At 44.0% G+C, this 19,639-nt stretch overlaps 1 protein-coding gene across 1 annotated transcript in view; it reads right to left on the reverse strand.

Annotated features, from left to right (window-relative positions):
* Positions 1–358: 358 nt before the first annotated feature.
* Positions 359–19,639, reverse strand: part of LOC120034915 (protein FAM160A1-like) — a 42,292-nt gene continuing 23,011 nt past the window's right edge. Inside the window, exons 4-14 of the mRNA XM_038981600.1 lie at positions 18,086–18,397; positions 17,719–17,918; positions 17,436–17,607; positions 15,163–15,408; positions 14,849–15,016; positions 11,198–11,277; positions 10,636–10,838; positions 7,636–8,721; positions 7,110–7,288; positions 4,100–4,220; positions 359–3,324 (exon numbers count right to left, since the gene is read on the reverse strand). Coding sequence (XP_038837528.1) covers positions 3,131–3,324; positions 4,100–4,220; positions 7,110–7,288; positions 7,636–8,721; positions 10,636–10,838; positions 11,198–11,277; positions 14,849–15,016; positions 15,163–15,408; positions 17,436–17,607; positions 17,719–17,918; positions 18,086–18,397 — 2,961 coding nt within the window. The 3' untranslated portion in view covers positions 359–3,130. The remainder of the gene's footprint in view (positions 3,325–4,099; positions 4,221–7,109; positions 7,289–7,635; positions 8,722–10,635; positions 10,839–11,197; positions 11,278–14,848; positions 15,017–15,162; positions 15,409–17,435; positions 17,608–17,718; positions 17,919–18,085; positions 18,398–19,639) is intronic.

Below are 19,639 nucleotides of genomic sequence, written 5' to 3' on the forward strand. Positions count from 1 at the left end.
CTGATCTTGTCCGTTTACACTTAGATCTGATCACAATGCGTTTTTTAATCGTCCAAAAATGTGGCCACAATCAGAATTGGACAAGATCAGGACAAAGGCTGCATGTTAGAACCAGGTATGAACAGGGCTAGAGGGGGGATTGTTTACTAAATGAGGCCAGAGGAGTCCACTGAACAAACCATTGAAAACATAACCACTTCTGGGTGAAAGAAGAGGAAGGAAAAATGTGTTTTCCCTGTGTTTTGCATTTCACTTTGCCGAGGTGAAGCTAAAATATACACTTGGGTAGAGAAGCTGTCAAGTCAAAACACATGACATAATATTTATCTGTTCTTCAATAAAAACGTATTATAAAGAATACACTAATACATGTCTTTATTAAAATAATAATTCCTTGGAACCTCTGACTTTGATGACAGAAGAATACACACTGGAGTAACCTGACAAGGTCATCGCTGACATCTAAAATGGATGCTAATAGTTGTAGAAAGGGAGAAACTAGACTACTTCTCTTTGGAATGAAACCTCTACGCAACTGAAGAGAACTGTGCCTCTAAAGTTGGTTGAAATAAAATGTGCTCCACACAACATTCTACTACAAGAAAATATGGAGTACATCACCAAATTTAGCAATGGCAAGAAATGATGCATTCCATAACTGTCCATCGGCCCAATTTGTGGACTAGTTCGAGCAGACAGTGGTATATTTTTGACTTTGCAGGTGCATCCACATTCATCCCCTGGGTCATGTGCACTAGGACGAACCATAGGAAAAAGTTTTGCAACAGAAAACAAAAAAGAGCATTTCTAAATGGATAAGCTCACTTTTATGCATACTGAACATGACCATGCTTAGCCCAGAGTAGACACTGTAAACAAAAGGAGGAAATTCATTCAAAATTCAGGCACCAATTTTAAGGTAGTTCTTCCCTAACATACCGATTTAATAGGGACAGGCATTGTAACAAAATGTCTCCTTGGTTGAAATCAAAACCTTAAATAAAATGAAGTCAATTAAAATCAAGGCTATTTATTTGTTGCTAATGGTAGACCATGTCTTAGTCTGGAATTCAAACTTAAACATTGGTGAAATTCAGGCTACCCATGTCTTCCTGTGAGAGTTGGCCAACACTCAATGCTAAAATGAATGTGCCAAATCATCAATGAACCAACCAACAGTGATGTATTCCAATTTTCCCAACTTAAAAACATACAAGAAACATGCATACCCTAATACAGCAACGAGAAGACAACAACTCAAGTTACAACTTCTGTGAAAAAATATGGCAATAGAACCTCTCTCTACAAAACAGTTCCATTATTGTGACATTAAGTACATTCTGTATTAAATACCCAACCCCATCAGGAAACAAAACGTAATAAAGTACTCTTATACCTCAAAAATCAATAATGATTTGCATAGTGTGCTGCTTCTTTGATTATTTTTCCCAATTATATACAAAAAGTACTAAAATAAGGCTAAGACATTGAGGGCTTCCCAAACGGCACCCATTACCCCATATAGTGCACTACTCTTGATTTATATGGTCAAAAGTAGTGCACTACATAGGAAATAAGGTGTTGTTTTGGATGCAAACATTGAGTGCATCACCCTGATATGGAAAGCTCCTTTTAGAGAGATATCATTATAAATAACGTGCATTCAGTGGACAGGACCTGGTGCACCATGGGAAAGTGGAGTTAGCCGCAGCATTGAGAATTGACGTCAGAAGAACCCAGTGTCCTTAAGTACACCCCAAATTTAAAAAAAACAACTTCTAAGTTGAATATCTAATGTGCATTGAAAACATAACATAATTGAAATAGGTCTATTGAACAAAGAAAGTCTTTGATTTAAGGTATTTAGCGAAACACAAACTTGTTTTGTACAGTGAGCCTGATCGTCTAAGTTACTAGGCCTCTCCTTCAGTCAAGAGTTTTGAACAACAACGACCACCAGATACATAACATTAGGGAATGCCATGGTCTACACAAACTCAGAAAGTAAGTATGAGATGATTGGGACTCCCACTAGCATCCCACTTCTAACGCGCTAACCAGTAGTTTAGAGTGGTGCTGCTAGGGTACTTGTCACTGGTACCCCGTGTTTACAGCCAAGTTAGCGTTACTCATTGTGGATTTATTACTTCTCCACTATTTCTCTATTTTCTTTCTCTCTACATTGTTGGGAAGGGCCCGTAAGTAAGCATTTCACTGTTAGTCTACACCTGTTGTTTACGAAGCATGTGACAAATAACATTTGATTAGTGATGAATACTCCGCAGGGAGAGATCCTGACAAAATAGGCTCCTGATTATCTCCAGTACAGCATGCGACCCCAGGGTGACACCACGGCACCACCAGAGATTTCGGTAAGGCCACGTATAAGTCCCTATTGTACGGTGGCCATCACTACAAGACAACTAGAGCTGGTCACTGGAGAGGGTGTTGCTACCAGGGTATGAATGCAATATTGTAAGTCTAAAAGCCTAAAGGGACAGGTGATGTGTCCTTTGTGTATCATTAATTTCCCATTGTTCCATTCAGCCGGTTCCATTCTATTCAGTCTTTGGTCGATTAGCCCCAAGCTTCCATTTCAGCATTCTTACTGGTTGGTGCAGGGGTTCCACCAAAGGCTTGAAGTAGGTCAGTACTTTACAGTCATTATAAATCACATGACCTGCTCCTTGGATGTGACATAGGCCTATGCATACAACTCTCTGAGGGCAGAACCATATACATATGAGTCTGTCTGAGGGTATCAATGGCAAATGCATCAAATGGGTGAGAGATTCCTGTAAGTTATGTGTTACTGTACATCAGAGCCCGCCGTTTTTATATATTGGTTTGGAAAAATATATTAGCCTCAAATATATATATATATATATATAACCCAATTTAAAAACTACCTCAGGGAGAGAGATCAAAGACAAGTGAATAAATCCAAGAGGTATAGTTTTCTTCATCAAGTAGTGTTGGAAAACATGAAAAACTTTCAAAGAGTCTTTTTAAAATGTTTAAAATGACCCGAGTGGACACAACAGGTCAGGGACAGACACTCACTCCTTCCCTGTGAGACAATGCTACCATAACATTAGTAAAACATTATTATTACAATGTTATTATATCGTTATTCCTCCATAGGGACGTGCGATAGTATCGAGTGCTCCTGCGCAATGGCCGCCAGTTCTTTGAGGAACTCTGTGAAGAGGACGGTAGCGAAGACCTCGGTCCTGGCCAGGGAAATGGTCTTGGGCTGGGGAGGAGGAGAGCTCTTCATCATCCTTCCTGCCTCCAGGGGGGAACATTCTCGGTTGTTTATATCTGTAGAGGATCAGTAAATAGAGATGAAAAATAAGACATTAGTAATAGTAGCATTTAACTGCAGTTGGACATTGTAGCAAGCTCATGTTAGTCCACTTGAAAGAAGAAATTCTCCCTTTTATATCAGTCTCATTTTCCTTTTTAAATCTCATACCAATACATTCCTTGCTCAGAGAGAAAGCTCGCATATAAAATGGTGGGGAGAAACCATTGGGAATGCAGCAGACTAGAGAAGTATGAGAAGAAGAACGTCAGAAGGACCTGAGTTGTTTCTCCATTGCTGCAATGCTTCATGGCCAAGCTGAATATATTCTCCAAGTCCTCGAGGAGGAACCAAACAACACAAACTAAGCACAGATACAGTTTTAATCTTTCAGTGGTGCTTCATTGCATTGCAGTGATTAGAAACAACAGTATTGCTAGGCTCATTACTGCTCTTATGATCTAGGATATTGCCTCAAATCCTCTGGAAGCTTTGCCTGTATCTATTCTAATCTCAATGACCTGGCTATTGGCTACAAAACAGACCTAAATTACATTCTAATGATGCTCATAGGATAGCTCACAATAAAGCTCAGAATTCAACATTGAACAACGTCTATTCAAACAAAACATTTAAACTACCAGTAAGTAACAGTACACAGTTATACGGTTGATATAAACACTATGTATCCCGGCAGGGAAGCCATTACGTTAGCTTCAGAACATCTTTACTAACACGGAACCGGATATGTAGGACAGAGCATTATGGGTACTGTAGTCAATCAAGTCTCACCTTGACCCTTGAGTGAACTCTCCCTGGCCAGGAGGCAGTGCTGGGCGGAGGTGATCAGCTCTGGGAAGTCCTTCTTGGTCGAGGCCTGCTGCTCTATCTGGTTCTTAAGGGAGTCTAGTACCTGATATGGAAACACATATATAGTAACATCAGTAGCACATCAGACAGGAAATACAGTGCCTTCAGAAAGTATTCACACCCCTTGACTTTTTTGTTGTGTTACAAAGAGGGATTAAATATGGATTTAATTGTAACGATCTACACAAAATACTCTGTCAAAGTGGAAGAAAAATGTTTTAATAAATGTTAGAATTTATGAGAAATAAAACACTAATACATCTTGATTAGATAATTATTCACCCACTGAGACAATACATGTTAGAAACACCTTTGGCACCAATTACAGTTGTGAGTCTTTCTGGGTAAATCTCTAAGAGCTTTGCACAGCTGAATTGTACAATATTTGCACATTATTATTCAAGATATTATTCAAGCTCTGTCAAGTTGGTTGTTGATCATTGCTAGAAAGCCATTTTCAAGTCTTAGCCATAGATTTTCAAACCGATTTAAGTTAAAACTGTAACTCGGCCACTCAGGAACATTCAATGTCCTCTTGGTAAGAAACGGCAGTATAAATTTGGCCTTGTGTTTTAGGTTATTTTCCTGCTGAAAGGTGAATTAGTCTCCCAGTGTCTGTTGGAAAGAAGACTGAATCAGGTTTTCCTCTAGGACTTTGCCTGTGCTTAGCTGTATTCCATTTATTTTTATCCTAAAAAAACTCCTTAGTCCTTGCTGATGACAAGCATTCCCATAACATGATGCAGCCAACACCATGTTTGAAAATATGAAGAGTGGTACTCAGTCATGTGTTGTCCCAAACAAAGCTTTGTATTCAGAGCAAAAAGTTCCTTTCTTTGCCTCATGTTTTGCAATATTACTTAAGTGTCTTGTTGCAAACAGAATGCATGTTTTGGAATATTTTTATTCTGTTCAGGCTTCCTTCTTTTTACTCTGTCATTTAGGTTAGTCTTGTGGAGTAACTACAATGTTGTTGATCTATTCTCAGCTTTCTCATTACACAGCCATTAAACTTTGTAACCTTTTAAAAATCATCATTGGCCTCATGGTGAAATCCCTGAGCAGTTTCCTTCCTCTCCGGCAAATGAGTTAGGAAGGACGCCTGTATCTTTGTAATGACTGGGTGTATTGATACACCATCCAAAGCCTAATTAATAACATCACCATGCTCAAAGGAATATTCAGCGTTTGCTTTTTTACATTTTATCTACCAATCAATGCCCTTCTTTGCGAGGCATTGAAAAACCTCCCTGGTCTTTGAATCTGTGCTTGAAATGTATTACTCGATTGAGGGACCTTACAGATAATTGTATGTTTGGGGTAGTCATTCTGAAATCCTGTTAACCACTATTATTGAACACAGAATGAGTCCATTCAGTTTATGTGATTTGTTAAGCACATTTTTACTCCTGAACTTACTTAGGCTTGCCATAACAAAGGGGTTGAATACTTAGACTCAATACATTTCAGCATTTCATTTTTTTATTACATTTCAAAAATGTTCTACTAACAAAATTCCACTTTGATATTATGGGGTATTTTGTGTAGATCAGTGACACAAAATCTCAATTTAATCCATTTTAAATTCAGGCTGTAACACATCAGAATGTGGAAAAAGTCAAGGGGTGTGAATACTTTCTGAAGGCACTGTAGCTGCCAGAGCACAGACAGTACAGGATAAATATTGTATCAAAGCTGCAATGAGGTAGTCTCGTTCGGCTATCCTGATCTCGCGAGCTTACAATGAAACAAGATGGTGGATCAATGAGATCACCATGCTGAATTGTTTTGTTTTTTTGCACACAAAACATTGTATTGTTCTACTGAGAAAAATGAATGCAATGAAAGTGTACATTTGTTTTGACTGAATTAAGCCAACAGGCTTTGCGTACTTGATGACAAGAGTATTGCTATACACACTATCAGGTGTAAAACGGGTAGCTTTTGCATAAAAGCATATCACACGATTGAAAACAAAACCAGAGGCATAAACCAGACAAAACAAGGACATTAAGCAAGACAAGACACGCTGATGATGAGAGAACCAAACCGTATTCATCTCCATGACAAACAATCCACCTCTTTTAATCTGGACCCTAATGAAAATGAAGTACCCAGTGTTTGTACGTCAAACTCTCGCCATCCCCTTTCATCCCCATCCAAACATTCCCTTTAATGCGAGCTTTCAAACAGCCCCATTCCATTTTGATTTACTTGTTTACACATCCTCTATTCAATTATGCATGAATCAGCCAGCAGGAGAGAAAAACACTGTGTTAAAGTCTCACTAGACTTGTTTCACAGCCATTTGGAACTCTGTTTTCATTGCCACGTTAAGTGTACGCCCGCTCATAGCCTGCATCCTAAATGGCACCCTATCCCCTATATAGTGCACTACTTTTACCCAGGGTCCATAAGGCTCTGGTTAAAAGTAGGGCACTATATAGGGAATAAGGTCCCATTGGGGACACAACCATAGTATTCATAATCTCCTCTCTAATTAATACTATTCATAACGGATCCCTCCTCTCTAACAGGTTTTCTGGTTGTTTCATGAGTCTCCAAAGGTTTAAACAGCTTAGAGCGGTGAGGGAGAAAAGCAAACAGTTGTTTGGGGGGACGTTTTTACACCTCTAATGCTTACTAAATGGAGCGGAGTGAAATGTTTACTAAGAGAGTTTTGTCTCTCTTGAGTAGGCGTGCATTGCAGTGTCTATGATGAGTATCTTAACAGTAGGACTATGTCCATCTCTGCCTGAAAGTCATTGAGAGAGAACAAAGGATACAGATAGACAGACAGACTGAAAGTCAATACATAGTCAGAGATAGATGGACAGACAGACTGGCAGAATTATTGGAATCTAGGAGCGGGAGTGGACACTAGGCTGGTGGCAGTTACACTCACAGTCGCGCACACACACACTCCCTGTACCTGATAGAGTGAGCGCACGCTGGGCTGGAACACCATGTTGGTGTTGAGGAGGAAGGATTGCAGCAGGGGCTGGGGGTAGGCAGCCAGCTGGGCCAGTATACCAGTCAGCAGGAGGTTGACATGGAGAGAGTTATCCAGCATGTTCTCCAGACGTGACAACAGCACACTGACAAATGGCCCTACAGGAAGAGAGAAAGAGTCTTTACTCAGATTGTCAAACCTGGTTAAAGATCAAGAACAAGCCTTAATTAAAGTAAGGCAGATAATACTTCAATCTACACAGGAAGAGAGAGAGACTTTACTCAGACTGTAGTTTTATCTGTCTTACTTTAAGACTTGTTATTTAACCAGGTTTGACAGCCTGAATAAAGTCTGTCTCTGTCTCTGTCTCTGTCTCTGTGTCTGTGTCTGTGTCTGTGTCTGTGTCTGTGTCTGTGTCTGTGTCTGTGTCTGTGTCTGTGTCTGTGTGTGAAGATATTGTACAAAAGTTAAGGCTTTTATTCCTGAGGGTGTTGTTTTATCTTACCTGTAAAAGGCACCGACTGGCTCCTAGTGCTCCCACTGCGGCGCTTGGTCCCAAACAGGGACGAGTGCTGCTTCTCCAGCTCTGGCGTATCCATAGAGAAGGTGCTGAAGTCCACCTCGTCCTCCTCCATGGGGGTGACAACAGGATTCCGGAACTCTTTGTCCACCGTTTTCACAGGGCTGCTCCCCCCAGTCCCGGCCTCGTCGCTGCCCAGCGTACGAATCAGCTCCTCGTACTGATCCATGAGGTCGTCCCCCACCTCAGTAGCCGAGGGGCTCTGGAGGTTGGAGTTGTGGTCCGCAACATGAGCTTTGACCTCCTTTGACCCCTTTGTGACCTCCGAGCTGTTGACCTCCATGTTGGTGGGATGGAGGGGAAGACTCAGGCCATTGCTGAGGGGGACCTCATCCTTCTCCTGCAAACTGGATTCTTTGAAATGGTACTCCTCAAGGTTAAATTCCATTCCAGAGTCCATTTCAGATTCCTCCGATTCCGGTAGTTTCTCCCTGCTGGGTCTGCGGCGATCCACAGTATCGCGGGCGTCCTTCTTTGCCACAAGGTCATAGACCATGACATCATCCTGGAAGTCGGACTCCTCGATGTAGGAACCCTTAACCAGCATGATGGCAGTCCTCCTCATCTCTTGGATGTGTTTGGGCGGCTCGGCTGCAGGCGGCTGTGGAGGTCTACTACTCTCAGCAGCAGCAGCCTCGGGGGACACCACCGGACCGGCATCATAACTATCGTCCCACTCCAGCTCTAGTTGATTAGTAGGGGCTGGGTCTGTGGTCTGGGGCAGGCAGGGGGGACGAGGCCGTGGATGTGGATGTGACCTCTTGGGGTTGACCGTCTGGGCTTGGCGTCCCCTGGCCCCAGCCTCCTCCAGGGCACTGGGTTGGTACTCCTCTGGAGGGGGGTCCTCTCCATCGTAGGGGGCCGACCACACCTGGCAGGCCCGGGTGCAGCTGCTGATGCCCAGGCGGGCGTTGTAAAGGTAGTGCAGGTAGTTGACGTCCAGGTAGATCTCAGAGCCGATGACACAGGAGTAGCCCAAGCCATCCTCCTCCAAAAAGGTCTCCTTGGTCTCTGAAAAACAGACAGAAAGACAGGGAGCACTACAAGTCAGTAATGTATCTAACAGTGATAGATAGAGACAGAGACACACAGAGAGACAGACAAACAGAGAGACAGACAGAGACAGACAAAGAGAGAGACAGAGAGAGACAGACAGACAGAGACAGACAGGAAACAGAACAAGTCAGTGCGATGAATAATATAACTAATCCTGGCTGACACACTGCGCTGCATGCGCGCTGCATTCACGCACAGCAGAACTAATGACGTTGACAATTAACCACAGGAGGCTAAACTGATGTAATTGAGATTTCATGAGTTGATAAAAACACTTCCTAATAAGGCCTCTTATGTTATTCATCTGACAACATGAGACTTCATGTAAAGATCATACAGAACCATAACTGATGGATGTTTGAATGACTCCTAATAAGGAATAGTAAATGGTTAGGAATAATGCATTATCAATAGAACACGTTCTACTACGGGGATAGGAATAACGCATTATCAATAGAACACGTTCTACTACGGGGATAGGAATAACGCATTATCAATAGAGCACGTTCTACTACGGGGATAGGAATAACGCATTATCAATAGAGCACGTTCTACTACGGGGATAGGAATAACGCATTATCAATAGAACACGTTCTACTACGGGGATAGGAATAACGCATTATCAATAGAACACGTTCTACTACGGGGATAGGAATAACGCATTATCAATAGAACACGTTCTACTACGGGGATAGGAATAACGCATTATCAATAGAACACCTTCTACGGGGATAGGAATAACACATTATCAATAGAACACGTTCTACTACGGGGATAGGAATAACGCATTATCAATAGAACACGTTCTACTACGGGGATAGGAATAACGCATTATCAATAGAACACGTTCTACTACGGGGATAGGAATAACGCATTATCAATAGAACACGTTCTACTACGGGGATAGGAATAACGCATTATCAATAGAACACGTTCTACTACGGGGATAGGAATAATGCATTATCAATAGAACATGTTCTACTACGGGGATAGGAAACTACATTCAGCCACGGGACCATTTTTGTCCGAGCAAATGGGCCGGAAATAATTGTAATAATTTGTACACTGCAAATTGACCACAACTAAGCGCAAACAGAGATTGTATCTATTTTTTTAATTTGTGGGAATACTTGGGAACAGATTTCCTAGATTAAATCATTTATTTGCTGAATTCCTGGTGATTTTACAATCTTCTTGGGGAGCCAAAAAAAAACTGCCGACCCCTGCAGTACTATATATATATATATATATATATATATATATAATGTTACCTTTCCAAGGTGATGGGCTGTATCATGGATATCTAGACAGTTCAAACACTTTGGCTGTGTGGTTTGTGTTTTGTTGTTTTTTGGTAAATACCACCTCCACAAATTAGGTCAAAGCGCTCGCCACCAACAATGTTATGACTAGTCGCAACTCAGTGAAGGAACTTTTTGTGTGTTGGAGATTTTGTCTCAGCGTAAAGCTCATTGAAGCTGAAATTGTGAATACAGAAGAGAGGGAAGTGTGAATCAGATTAGGATCAAATGTGATCTTAATTCGTTTCGTCTACTCAGACTAAGCTGCAGCACATGGCCTAAAATCCCAAACACAAATATTCAGGCCACTTGAAACAAAGGAAACTAGATTGTCTATCTCTCGACCTATAATAATGAAACCCATTGTTAAAATCCTTCAGAAGTAACAGTTTATTCTCTGAGAATCATTGAGGCATTCAAAAGATCACCTTCAAATAGAAAGCAACTGGTTAAATAGAGGGTTAATTCCACTTTACTTCTGCATGTGGCATGTTACACTGTCTTGTCCTAGTGATAGGCATATATAAAGTACAGAACCAGCTAGACATCTCCAGTGAACCTATCTTACCTATGGTGCCAGTGTTAGGACTGTTGTCTGTACCCTTTGACCAGAGGATGGAGTCCAGCTGTCTGAGGGGTGGGGGGCTGTGTTCGGGGGAGCAGCAGGAGGGTGTGAGCGCCAGGATCTTAGCGGCCGACACAGAGTAGAAGTCTCTCTCCTTCACCACACGCCTCTGGCTCAGCATCATGTGATTACAGGGGATCAGGTACCTGGAGAACCAGAGGGGGGGGGGGGGGGGGGGGGGGGGTAGATCCTGTTAGGGGGGGAACTGAGACTGGGGTTAGGAGGAGGACGGGGGGTTATGGTTGTACCAAGAAATGCAGATGGGTCGGTGTTTGGGTGTTAAGGAGTAAAAGCGGAGTAAGGGCTCATCACATGGTAAACCAATCAGCTGTACCATGATTTATAGTAAGACAATGAGGCTTAGCTGAGAGGAGAAACTGAATTTGTAAGTGTGTGTGTGTACACCTCAACTAGGTATACAGAGAAAGACATCATACACCCCAAATGTTCCATATAATATCATCATGAACATGCATAGAACATGGAACAGGCCCCACCCACTCACCTCAAGATGAGCTGCAGCATCACATCCTCACAGTACAGTCCAATGAGAGTCTGGAACAGCGCCAGAGACACAGTACCCAGCTGGAAAACACCAAGAAGATAAACATCACAAGATGAGGAAACAAAGGCCTCAGAGGACCGGAATACATCACAGGGCTGGATTAACAAGTAAGTGATTACCAAGGCTGAATTTTAAAATGGCTGCCTGTGGCACCTGGTATCATACCTGTTTAAATGTTGCAGTGACCATGGACAGCCTGAAGTCACAGCGTTTGATGATACTTGTTTTGTAAGTATCCCTGATGCAACTTCACTTAGTTGGCATGTAACCAGGTAATAGTGCCCCTAGGTCCTTAATGAGTTATGTTTCAGGCATGGTGTATGTCTTGATTAGGTTGGATCGTGTGGAAACAGGTGTATGCCTATCTGTTGGAGTTGCTGACAGCTGAATAATGATAAGTGTAGGGAAATGTCTGTCCATTTGAGGGTTTGGAATGGAAAAGTAAATAAAAACAATATGGGGATGAGGTAGGTAGCCAAGGCTTTCGACTCTGTCAATCACCGTATTCTTATCGGCAGACTCAACAGCCTAGGTTTCTCAAATGACTGCCTCGCCAGGTTCACCAACTACTTCTCAGATCGAGTTCAGTGTGTCAAATCGGAGGGCCTGTTGTCCGGACCTCTGGCAGTCTCTATGGGGGTGCCACAGGGTTCAATTCTCGGGCTGACTCTTTTCTCTGTATATATCAACAATGTCGCTCTTGCTGCGGGTGATTCCCTGATCCACCTCTACGCAGACAACACCACTCTGTATACATCTGGCCGTTCTTTGGACACTGTGTTAATAAACCTCCAAACGAGCTTCAATGCCATACAACACTCCTTCCGTGGCCTCCAACTGCTCTTAAACGCTAGTAAAACTAAATGCATACTTTTCAACCGATCGCTGCCCGCCTGCCCGACTAGCATCACTACTCTGGACGGTTCTGACCTAGAATATGTGGACAACTACAAATACCTAGGTGTCTGGCTAGACTGTAAACTCTCCTTCCAGACTCCTATTAAACATCTACAATCCAAAATCAAATCGGCTTCCTATTTCGCAACAAAGCCTCCTTCACTCACGCTGCCAAACATACGCTCGTAAAACTGACTATCCTACCGATCCTCGACTTCGGCGAGGTCATTTACAAAATAGCCTCCAACACTCTACTCAGCAAACTGGATGCAGTCTATCACAGTGCCATCCGTTTTGTCACCAAAGCCCCATATACCACCCACCACTGCGACCTGTATGCTCTCATCGGCTGGCCCTTGCTACATATTCGTCGCCAGACCCACTGGCTCCAGGTCATCTATAAGTCTTTGCTAGGTAAAGCCCCGCCTTATCTCAGCTCACTGGTCACCATAACAACACCCACCCGTAGCACACGTTCCAGCAGGTATATCTCACTGGTCATCCCAAAATCCAACACCTCCTTTGGCCGCCTTTCCTTCCAGTTCCCTGCTGCCAATGACTGGAACGAATTGCAAAAATCACTGAAGCTGGAGACTTATATCTTCCTCACTAACTTTAAGCATCAACTGTCAGAGCAGCTTACCGATCGCTGCAGCTGTACACAGCCCATATGTAAATAGCCCACCCAATCTACCTACCTCATCCCCATATTGTTTTTATTTACTTTTTTACTCTTTTGCACACCAGTATTTCTACTTGCACATCATCATCTGCACATCTATCACTCCAGTGTTAATTTGCTAAATTGTAATTACTTCGCTACTATGGCCTATTTATTGCCTTACCTCCTTATGCCATTTGCACACACTGTATATAGACTTTTTCTATTGTGTTATTGACTGTACGTTTGTTTATTCCATGTGTAACTCTGTGTTGTCCTTTTCAAAACCATCAATGTTAAATGGGCTGCAGGTATCAGAGAAGTGTTGTTTTCTACCCTGTAGAGTACAAATCAGCCCAGGAGCGTTTTTCACAGTTGAGTAGTGCTGTGAAGAGAGCACTTGAACGTTTCAATTGACAAGCCTCTGTTTGATGTTAATGAATGAAGCCTTTCCAGCAATTCCCCCTGTTTGAACTAGACATTACATTTCCTAATATTTACTTGCCTTGTATCATCAGTCCAACAACTAATTAGATAGTTATTGCGCATTGCCATGGCAACAATCTGCTGTCTTTGATACTGTCATTTTAAATATTCGTTTAAATTATTAGGAAACGGCCTCTGGGGAAACCATTTATCTCCAAAACAAGTCTCAGTTATTTTAAACATGACTCACACAGCATAGCAGCAAGATTCACAGACAACTTTCTGAAGGATCTCATTTATGTCAGGTTGAGGCGGCCTGGCTATCTACTAAGTGTTACTAGGAGACTCTAGGTTGAAATATGCACAGTACTCAATATGTTTTGCAACTGTATGTGTGCGGTTGTGTGTATTTGTGAGTGCTAGCACGAAGGCTCCCGGATCTGAAAAAGGGATATTGACATATGTGCTGAGCAGGTGCTTCAGCCTGCAGACTCCCTCCCGTACCTGGTGTGTCGATGCGGCTGACCAGCGTGTCCAGGATGTGGACGTTACCTGGTGTGTTGATGTGGCTGATCAGCGTGTCCAGGATGTGGACGTTACCTGGAAGGGTATGTTGATGCGGCTGACCAGCGTGTCCAGGATGTGGACGTTACCTGGAAGGGTATGTTGATGCGGCTGACCAGCGTGTCCAGAATGTGGACGTTACCTGGAAGGGTATGTTGATGCGGCTGACCAGCGTGTCCAGGATGTGGACGTTACCTGGAAGGGTGTGTTGATGCGGCTGACCAGCGTGTCCAGGATGTGGACGTTACCTGGAAGGGTGTGTTGATGCGGCTGACCAGCGTGTCCAGGATGTGGACGTTACCTGGAAGGGTGTGTTGATGCGGCTGACCAGCGTGTCCAGGATGTGGACGTTACCTGGAAGGGTGTGTTGATGCGGCTGACCAGCGTGTCCAGGATGTGGACGTTACCTGGAAGGGTATGTTGATGCGGCTGACCAGCGTGTCCAGGATGTGGACGTTACCTGGAAGGGTATGTTGATGCGGCTGACCAGCGTGTCCAGGATGTGGACGTTACCTGGAAGGGTGTGTTGATGCGGCTGACCAGCGTGTCCAGGATGTGGACGTTACCTGGAAGGGTATGTTGATGCGGCTGACCAGCGTGTCCAGAATGTGGACGTTACCTGGAAGGGTATGTTGATGCGGCTGACCAGCGTGTCCAGGATGTGGACGTTACCTGGAAGGGTATGTTGATGCGGCTGACCAGCGTGTCCAGGATGTGGACGTTACCTGGAAGGGTATGTTGATGCGGCTGACCAGCGTGTCCAGGATGTGGACGTTACCTGGAAGGGTGTGTTGATGCGGCTGACCAGCGTGTCCAGGATGTGGACGTTACCTGGAAGGGTGTGTTGATGCGGCTGACCAGCGTGTCCAGGATGTGGACGTTACCTGGAAGGGTGTGTTGATGCGGCTGACCAGCGTGTCCAGGATGTGGACTTTACCTGGAAGGGTATGTTGATGCGGCTGACCAGCGTGTCCAGGATGTGGACGTTACCTGGAAGGGTATGTTGATGCGGCTGACCAGCGTGTCCAGGATGTGGACGTTACCTGGAAGGGTGTGTTGATGCGGCTGACCAGCGTGTCCAGAATGTGGACGTTCTCGTGGCGGTGGAGGAGGATGAAGGAGAGGAAGGTCTGCAGCAGGACCGGCTCTGACACCGACCGCACGAACAGGTCCAGATAGGCCGTGGTAGTCATCACCTCCTCCAGGGTCAGCTAGAGAGAAACACACAACCATCAGTAGGCTGGATACAAATACGCTGCATCCTTCCTTCCAATCTTCCTGGAAGTAGTGACTGATCTGACATTGATCTGGAATGGTGGATGTAATACTGTGCGATCCATGCTGTGTTTATACTGACCTTGTGGAGGGCCGGTGCCAACACAGGCACCAGAAAGCCATTGTAGATGTAGCTGACCAGCTGGTCCCTGATGCTGGGGTGAGCCACCTGAATGACTGCATTACAGAACTCCAGTGAGTTGAGGAACTGGACCAGGGTGGGCATCTGTAGCCAGTCCTCTCTGTGGAGGCAGTGCCACTCCTCACTGGGCACCTCCAGCTTGGTGGGCAGAGACGAGTAGAGACCGCTCAGCCCCGTGGCCAGCACCTAGAGGAGGGGGAGAGAGGAGAGAGACACATTTAGTGGAACCCCTTCAAGTAGGCTATTGCTTACTTACACCATATAAACTGTACACTGTGGTCTGGTATCATGAGTGTGCATCCAAGTTGCTGGGAATAACTAGGATCTGATATTATTGTGTGTTTCCTTTCATCTTTGCATGAGTTTCCTTTTGTGCATGCGAAAGATAACTATCCACTATCCTCAAATGCCTTGGCAGGATAGAGTGATGCCTCTGAACCAGGGAACTGAATGGGCCTCTGTTCTGACTTCCTGGTACAGGTATATCCTGGTCTCTCCATTGGCTTATACAGGCAGTAGGAAGCTAGGCAGGTAATCCTGTGACAAAGAGGTATTGTAGCCTACTCCTCCTGTGCAATTACGTCAAATACTGTTACATAACTGGTTATCATCCATGCAGCCTGAACAGTCTCTCCACGGTACAGGTGAGATTGAAAAAAATTCTGTTGACACTGTTCAAGCACTGCCAAGCTAGATAGTCAGTTCACAACGGCTTAACAGAAGTGTTTGATAGTGAAGATACTAGTCGCAACAGGACAAGTGTTCTGTGGGGGATACTGTAAAAACTGTCAGATGGGCAGACTGGTGCGTTGAGGATTACACTTTAGAGAGTTATAGCTAACGATTTACAGTATACATTAAATATGAGCATTGAGCAACATACATTAATTATGAGTGTGGAAGTGTGTGGCACAAATTACTTTTATGCATTTGTGTGTTCACTCTGGCTTCACTCTTAGTGGTTTTTATGGCACAGATATAAAATGATGTTTTCCCCTTCCATGCTTTGAGCTGTACTGTATGTTATAAATCTACCAAGTCCCTTCTCTTCATGGTCTCACATTCAAACGACTAGTGTGTGAATCTATGCATGTGATAGGTCAGCTTCTTTGAAACCTTAGTGAATATTCGACCACAAGAAGCTTCATCCCCCCTCCCCCTCCCTCAAAGCTGAAAGCGAGTGGAGCAAGGCAGCATTACTAAAATGACCTCTAGTTGATTTACCTCTAGTTGATCTTGTTTAACCTTTATTTAACTAGGCAAGTCAGTTAAGAACAAATAATTATTTACAATGACGGCCTAGGAACAGTGGGTTAACTGCCTTGTTCAGGGGCAGAACGACAGATTCTTACCTTGTCAGCCCGGGGATTCGATCCAGCAACCTTACGGTTACTGGCCCAACGCTCTAACCACTAGGTTACCCGCTGATTTACCGGTTGCCCGGCTTCATCAATAACAATGGGCATTGACGTATGGCTGTGTGATTTTAGAGTTACCATCCAAAAGCAAGTGATTTCCCTGGTGAGCTAATGCATCAAGATGGTGGCATGGTTTGATAAGTATTCTCATCAACAACACAGGTCAAAGTTACTACATCAGTCTAGTGCAAATCGATTAACATAATTTATAATCATCGACTTAAGTGTTCATCCATTTTGTTTCAAACTAATATTTTTAAATAGTTTACATTTTAAATATACAGTCTAAGATGTGTATAAATTATTTTTTACAGCTGGTCTGAGTTTAGCCTTTTAATAACATGGGTGTGTTGCTTGTTACATTATCAAAAGCATATGAATACCACACGTTTAACATACAACAGCTCCACTCTCCCTCGACCTCCTTTATTATGCATACAGTAGGCAAAGCATATTTGGGCTATGAATATCATACACCTATCAGGGGACAAAGAGAGGTCAGGGATATTAACTTGTCTGGTAGTTGGTACAATGAGTTAATAGGACATTGAGTCAAGGGCAGAACAATCATCCATATGACATGTATACAGAGGAGATAGAGAGAGAGGAGAGAGGGGGCGGGGGGGGGGCAAAGTCTAAACAAAGAGAACAAGAGAAGGGCAAAGGGACAGTGAGACCTAAGAAACAGAAATACAGAGCCATAAAACGAGAGTCACAAATCACAGACAGAACGTGAAAGAGACCAAAAGGAGCAAGACAACAGTATCATAAAGACAGACAGACACATCTCCTCACCGGACAAAAGTAGGTGTTCTCTGCAATGTGCTGGGCCACGCGCTGGTTCTCTGCAGACAGTGACATGATGAGGAGCAGGGCGTCCCGGGCCTGCTGGCCCACCAGGCCCTCCCGGTGGATGAAGGGGATCAGCAGGGAGAAGATCAGGAAGTTGGCTGCCCCCTGGTCCTCGCTGTAATAATAATAAATCATCATCATCATCATCATCATAATAATTGATGGGATTTCTATAGAGCTTTTCCAGTATCTCAAAGTGCTTTACATTGTAAGGCGAGAAACTCACCTGGTATGGAAGAAGAGCTCCAGGACAGACTGGTCCTTGGCCAGGACACAGCACAGTTGGTTGAGTAATGACACCAGCTCAGCCTCCACCTCCGGGCCAGCTGTCCCCGAGCACGACGACAGGAGCATCATTAAGGGTCGTAACACAGGTTTGTGGTGCAGTAAGGGCTGCCGCGCCTGGCCCACGATCATCTCGTACATCTTAGAAGAAGATTACTTTATTGTCAGTTGTCACTGAGATGTTTTTTTCCTTTATCCCAACCCCCCCGAGACACCCTCCTCACATCCTGACAGATTTCCCTGTCAGACCAGGGATTCAACCCCCAACCCTCTAGTTACCGACCACCGTCTCTAACCTCTACACCTACCTTGAGCTGCTCCAGTTTCATTTCATCAGTAAACTGTCGCCTCAGGCTCCACAGGAAGAGCCTCTCCATGACGTTCTCCATCACCACAAACTCCAGGATGGGTCCCATGGCTCCCGCCTGGCCGGCGTCCTCCTCCATGAGCAGGAACAGCATGTGTTCCACGTAGTTCTGCACCGCGCTGGCCTCGTCCGCCGGGATGGGCCCGCCGAAACGCATTGGGCCGCCGCTGGAGAGGCCGATGACACCAAGGGCAGCCATGTTGCTGCTGGTGTTGCTGCGGAGAGGATCATGCTTCTCCAGGATCTTTACCACCTGAAGGGACAACGGGGAAGGTACAGGGTTATGTCCATAGAAATTAATATAGCACCTGTATATCTGTGGTAATTTCACCTTCATTTTACAAGGGAGAAAATCAAATAAGATGAGATAGTTCTCGCAGTGAACTGAATATTGTCTTTGGTCAACTTGAAGTTTATTCGATAACCTCGATAGAGCAAGGTTAAATAAATCAACTAACAATAGAGACACAAAGCTATTACAGTATGCCATTGCTACTGTCATCGTAACAGTTTAAATCAAATTAGCAAGTTATTTCATCGCGTGTACACCAGAGTATAAGACAAACTCTCTCAAACTCTGCCAAAGTGCTTACAATGATGTTCAGGCTAAATTAGATTGACTGAAACATGTTGGTTTGTTATGTTGGTAATATTCTCCTCGGGAGGACTCTTAAGTGACAGTTAATAATCATCATCAGACAGCCTGCTGCTGCCTGTATTGATCTAGATGAACACAACAGTCTCTATCACAAGAGGAAGATCTGAGAGAGAATACAACTCAAGTCCTACGGGAAATAAATCGGGGAAAGCTGATGCATCGTTTGTGATGCAATTTGTATAAATTGGGTTTGTGGTGTTCCAATTCCACTGTTGCCTGCGGAATTCTGTACTGAAATGTAAATGGACAACCACAAATCAAGTGACATCGCATTTATATTGACAGTGAACCATAAACAAAATGAACGCTGACAGCGACATGCACATAATATAAATATAATGATGGTAAATCAGCTTGATATGAAAGTGTATAAGGCTGTTTTGTCCTCTATATGTTTGTGTCTTAGTGTGCAGATAGTCAGTCCCTCTCTAGTAGGACCTCCCTACATAAGCCTCACCAATGAATACAGGACTGTATTCAGTAGGCCACAATGCATGAAAAAAGTTATGTTGCCTGGGAAAAACAAAAATCTGTATTCTCATTGGAAAGGTTCAGGTAGTACCTCCCTGTTTCACTAAGTTTCAAAACATTCCTTTAATGAACACAACCCAGACATGGGAGGAACCATTCATAGAGCCACAACAATGAGCTCACTGTCCCCACCAGGCCCTGCTACCATGGCGATGGGAAGTCCACTGAGAGCAGAGGGAGAGCCAGACTGGCTGACTGAGACAGAGCCCCCAGGTGACTGATTGATCCAGGCATGATAGCGCGATAACCGCACAGGATGAGTGAAGAGAGGGAAGGAAGAGGGAGGGGAGTAGTAATGGGTGTCTT

The sequence above is a fragment of the Salvelinus namaycush genome, chromosome 42 (genome assembly GCF_016432855.1).
Source record: "Salvelinus namaycush isolate Seneca chromosome 42, SaNama_1.0, whole genome shotgun sequence".
NCBI lineage: Eukaryota > Metazoa > Chordata > Actinopteri > Salmoniformes > Salmonidae > Salvelinus > Salvelinus namaycush.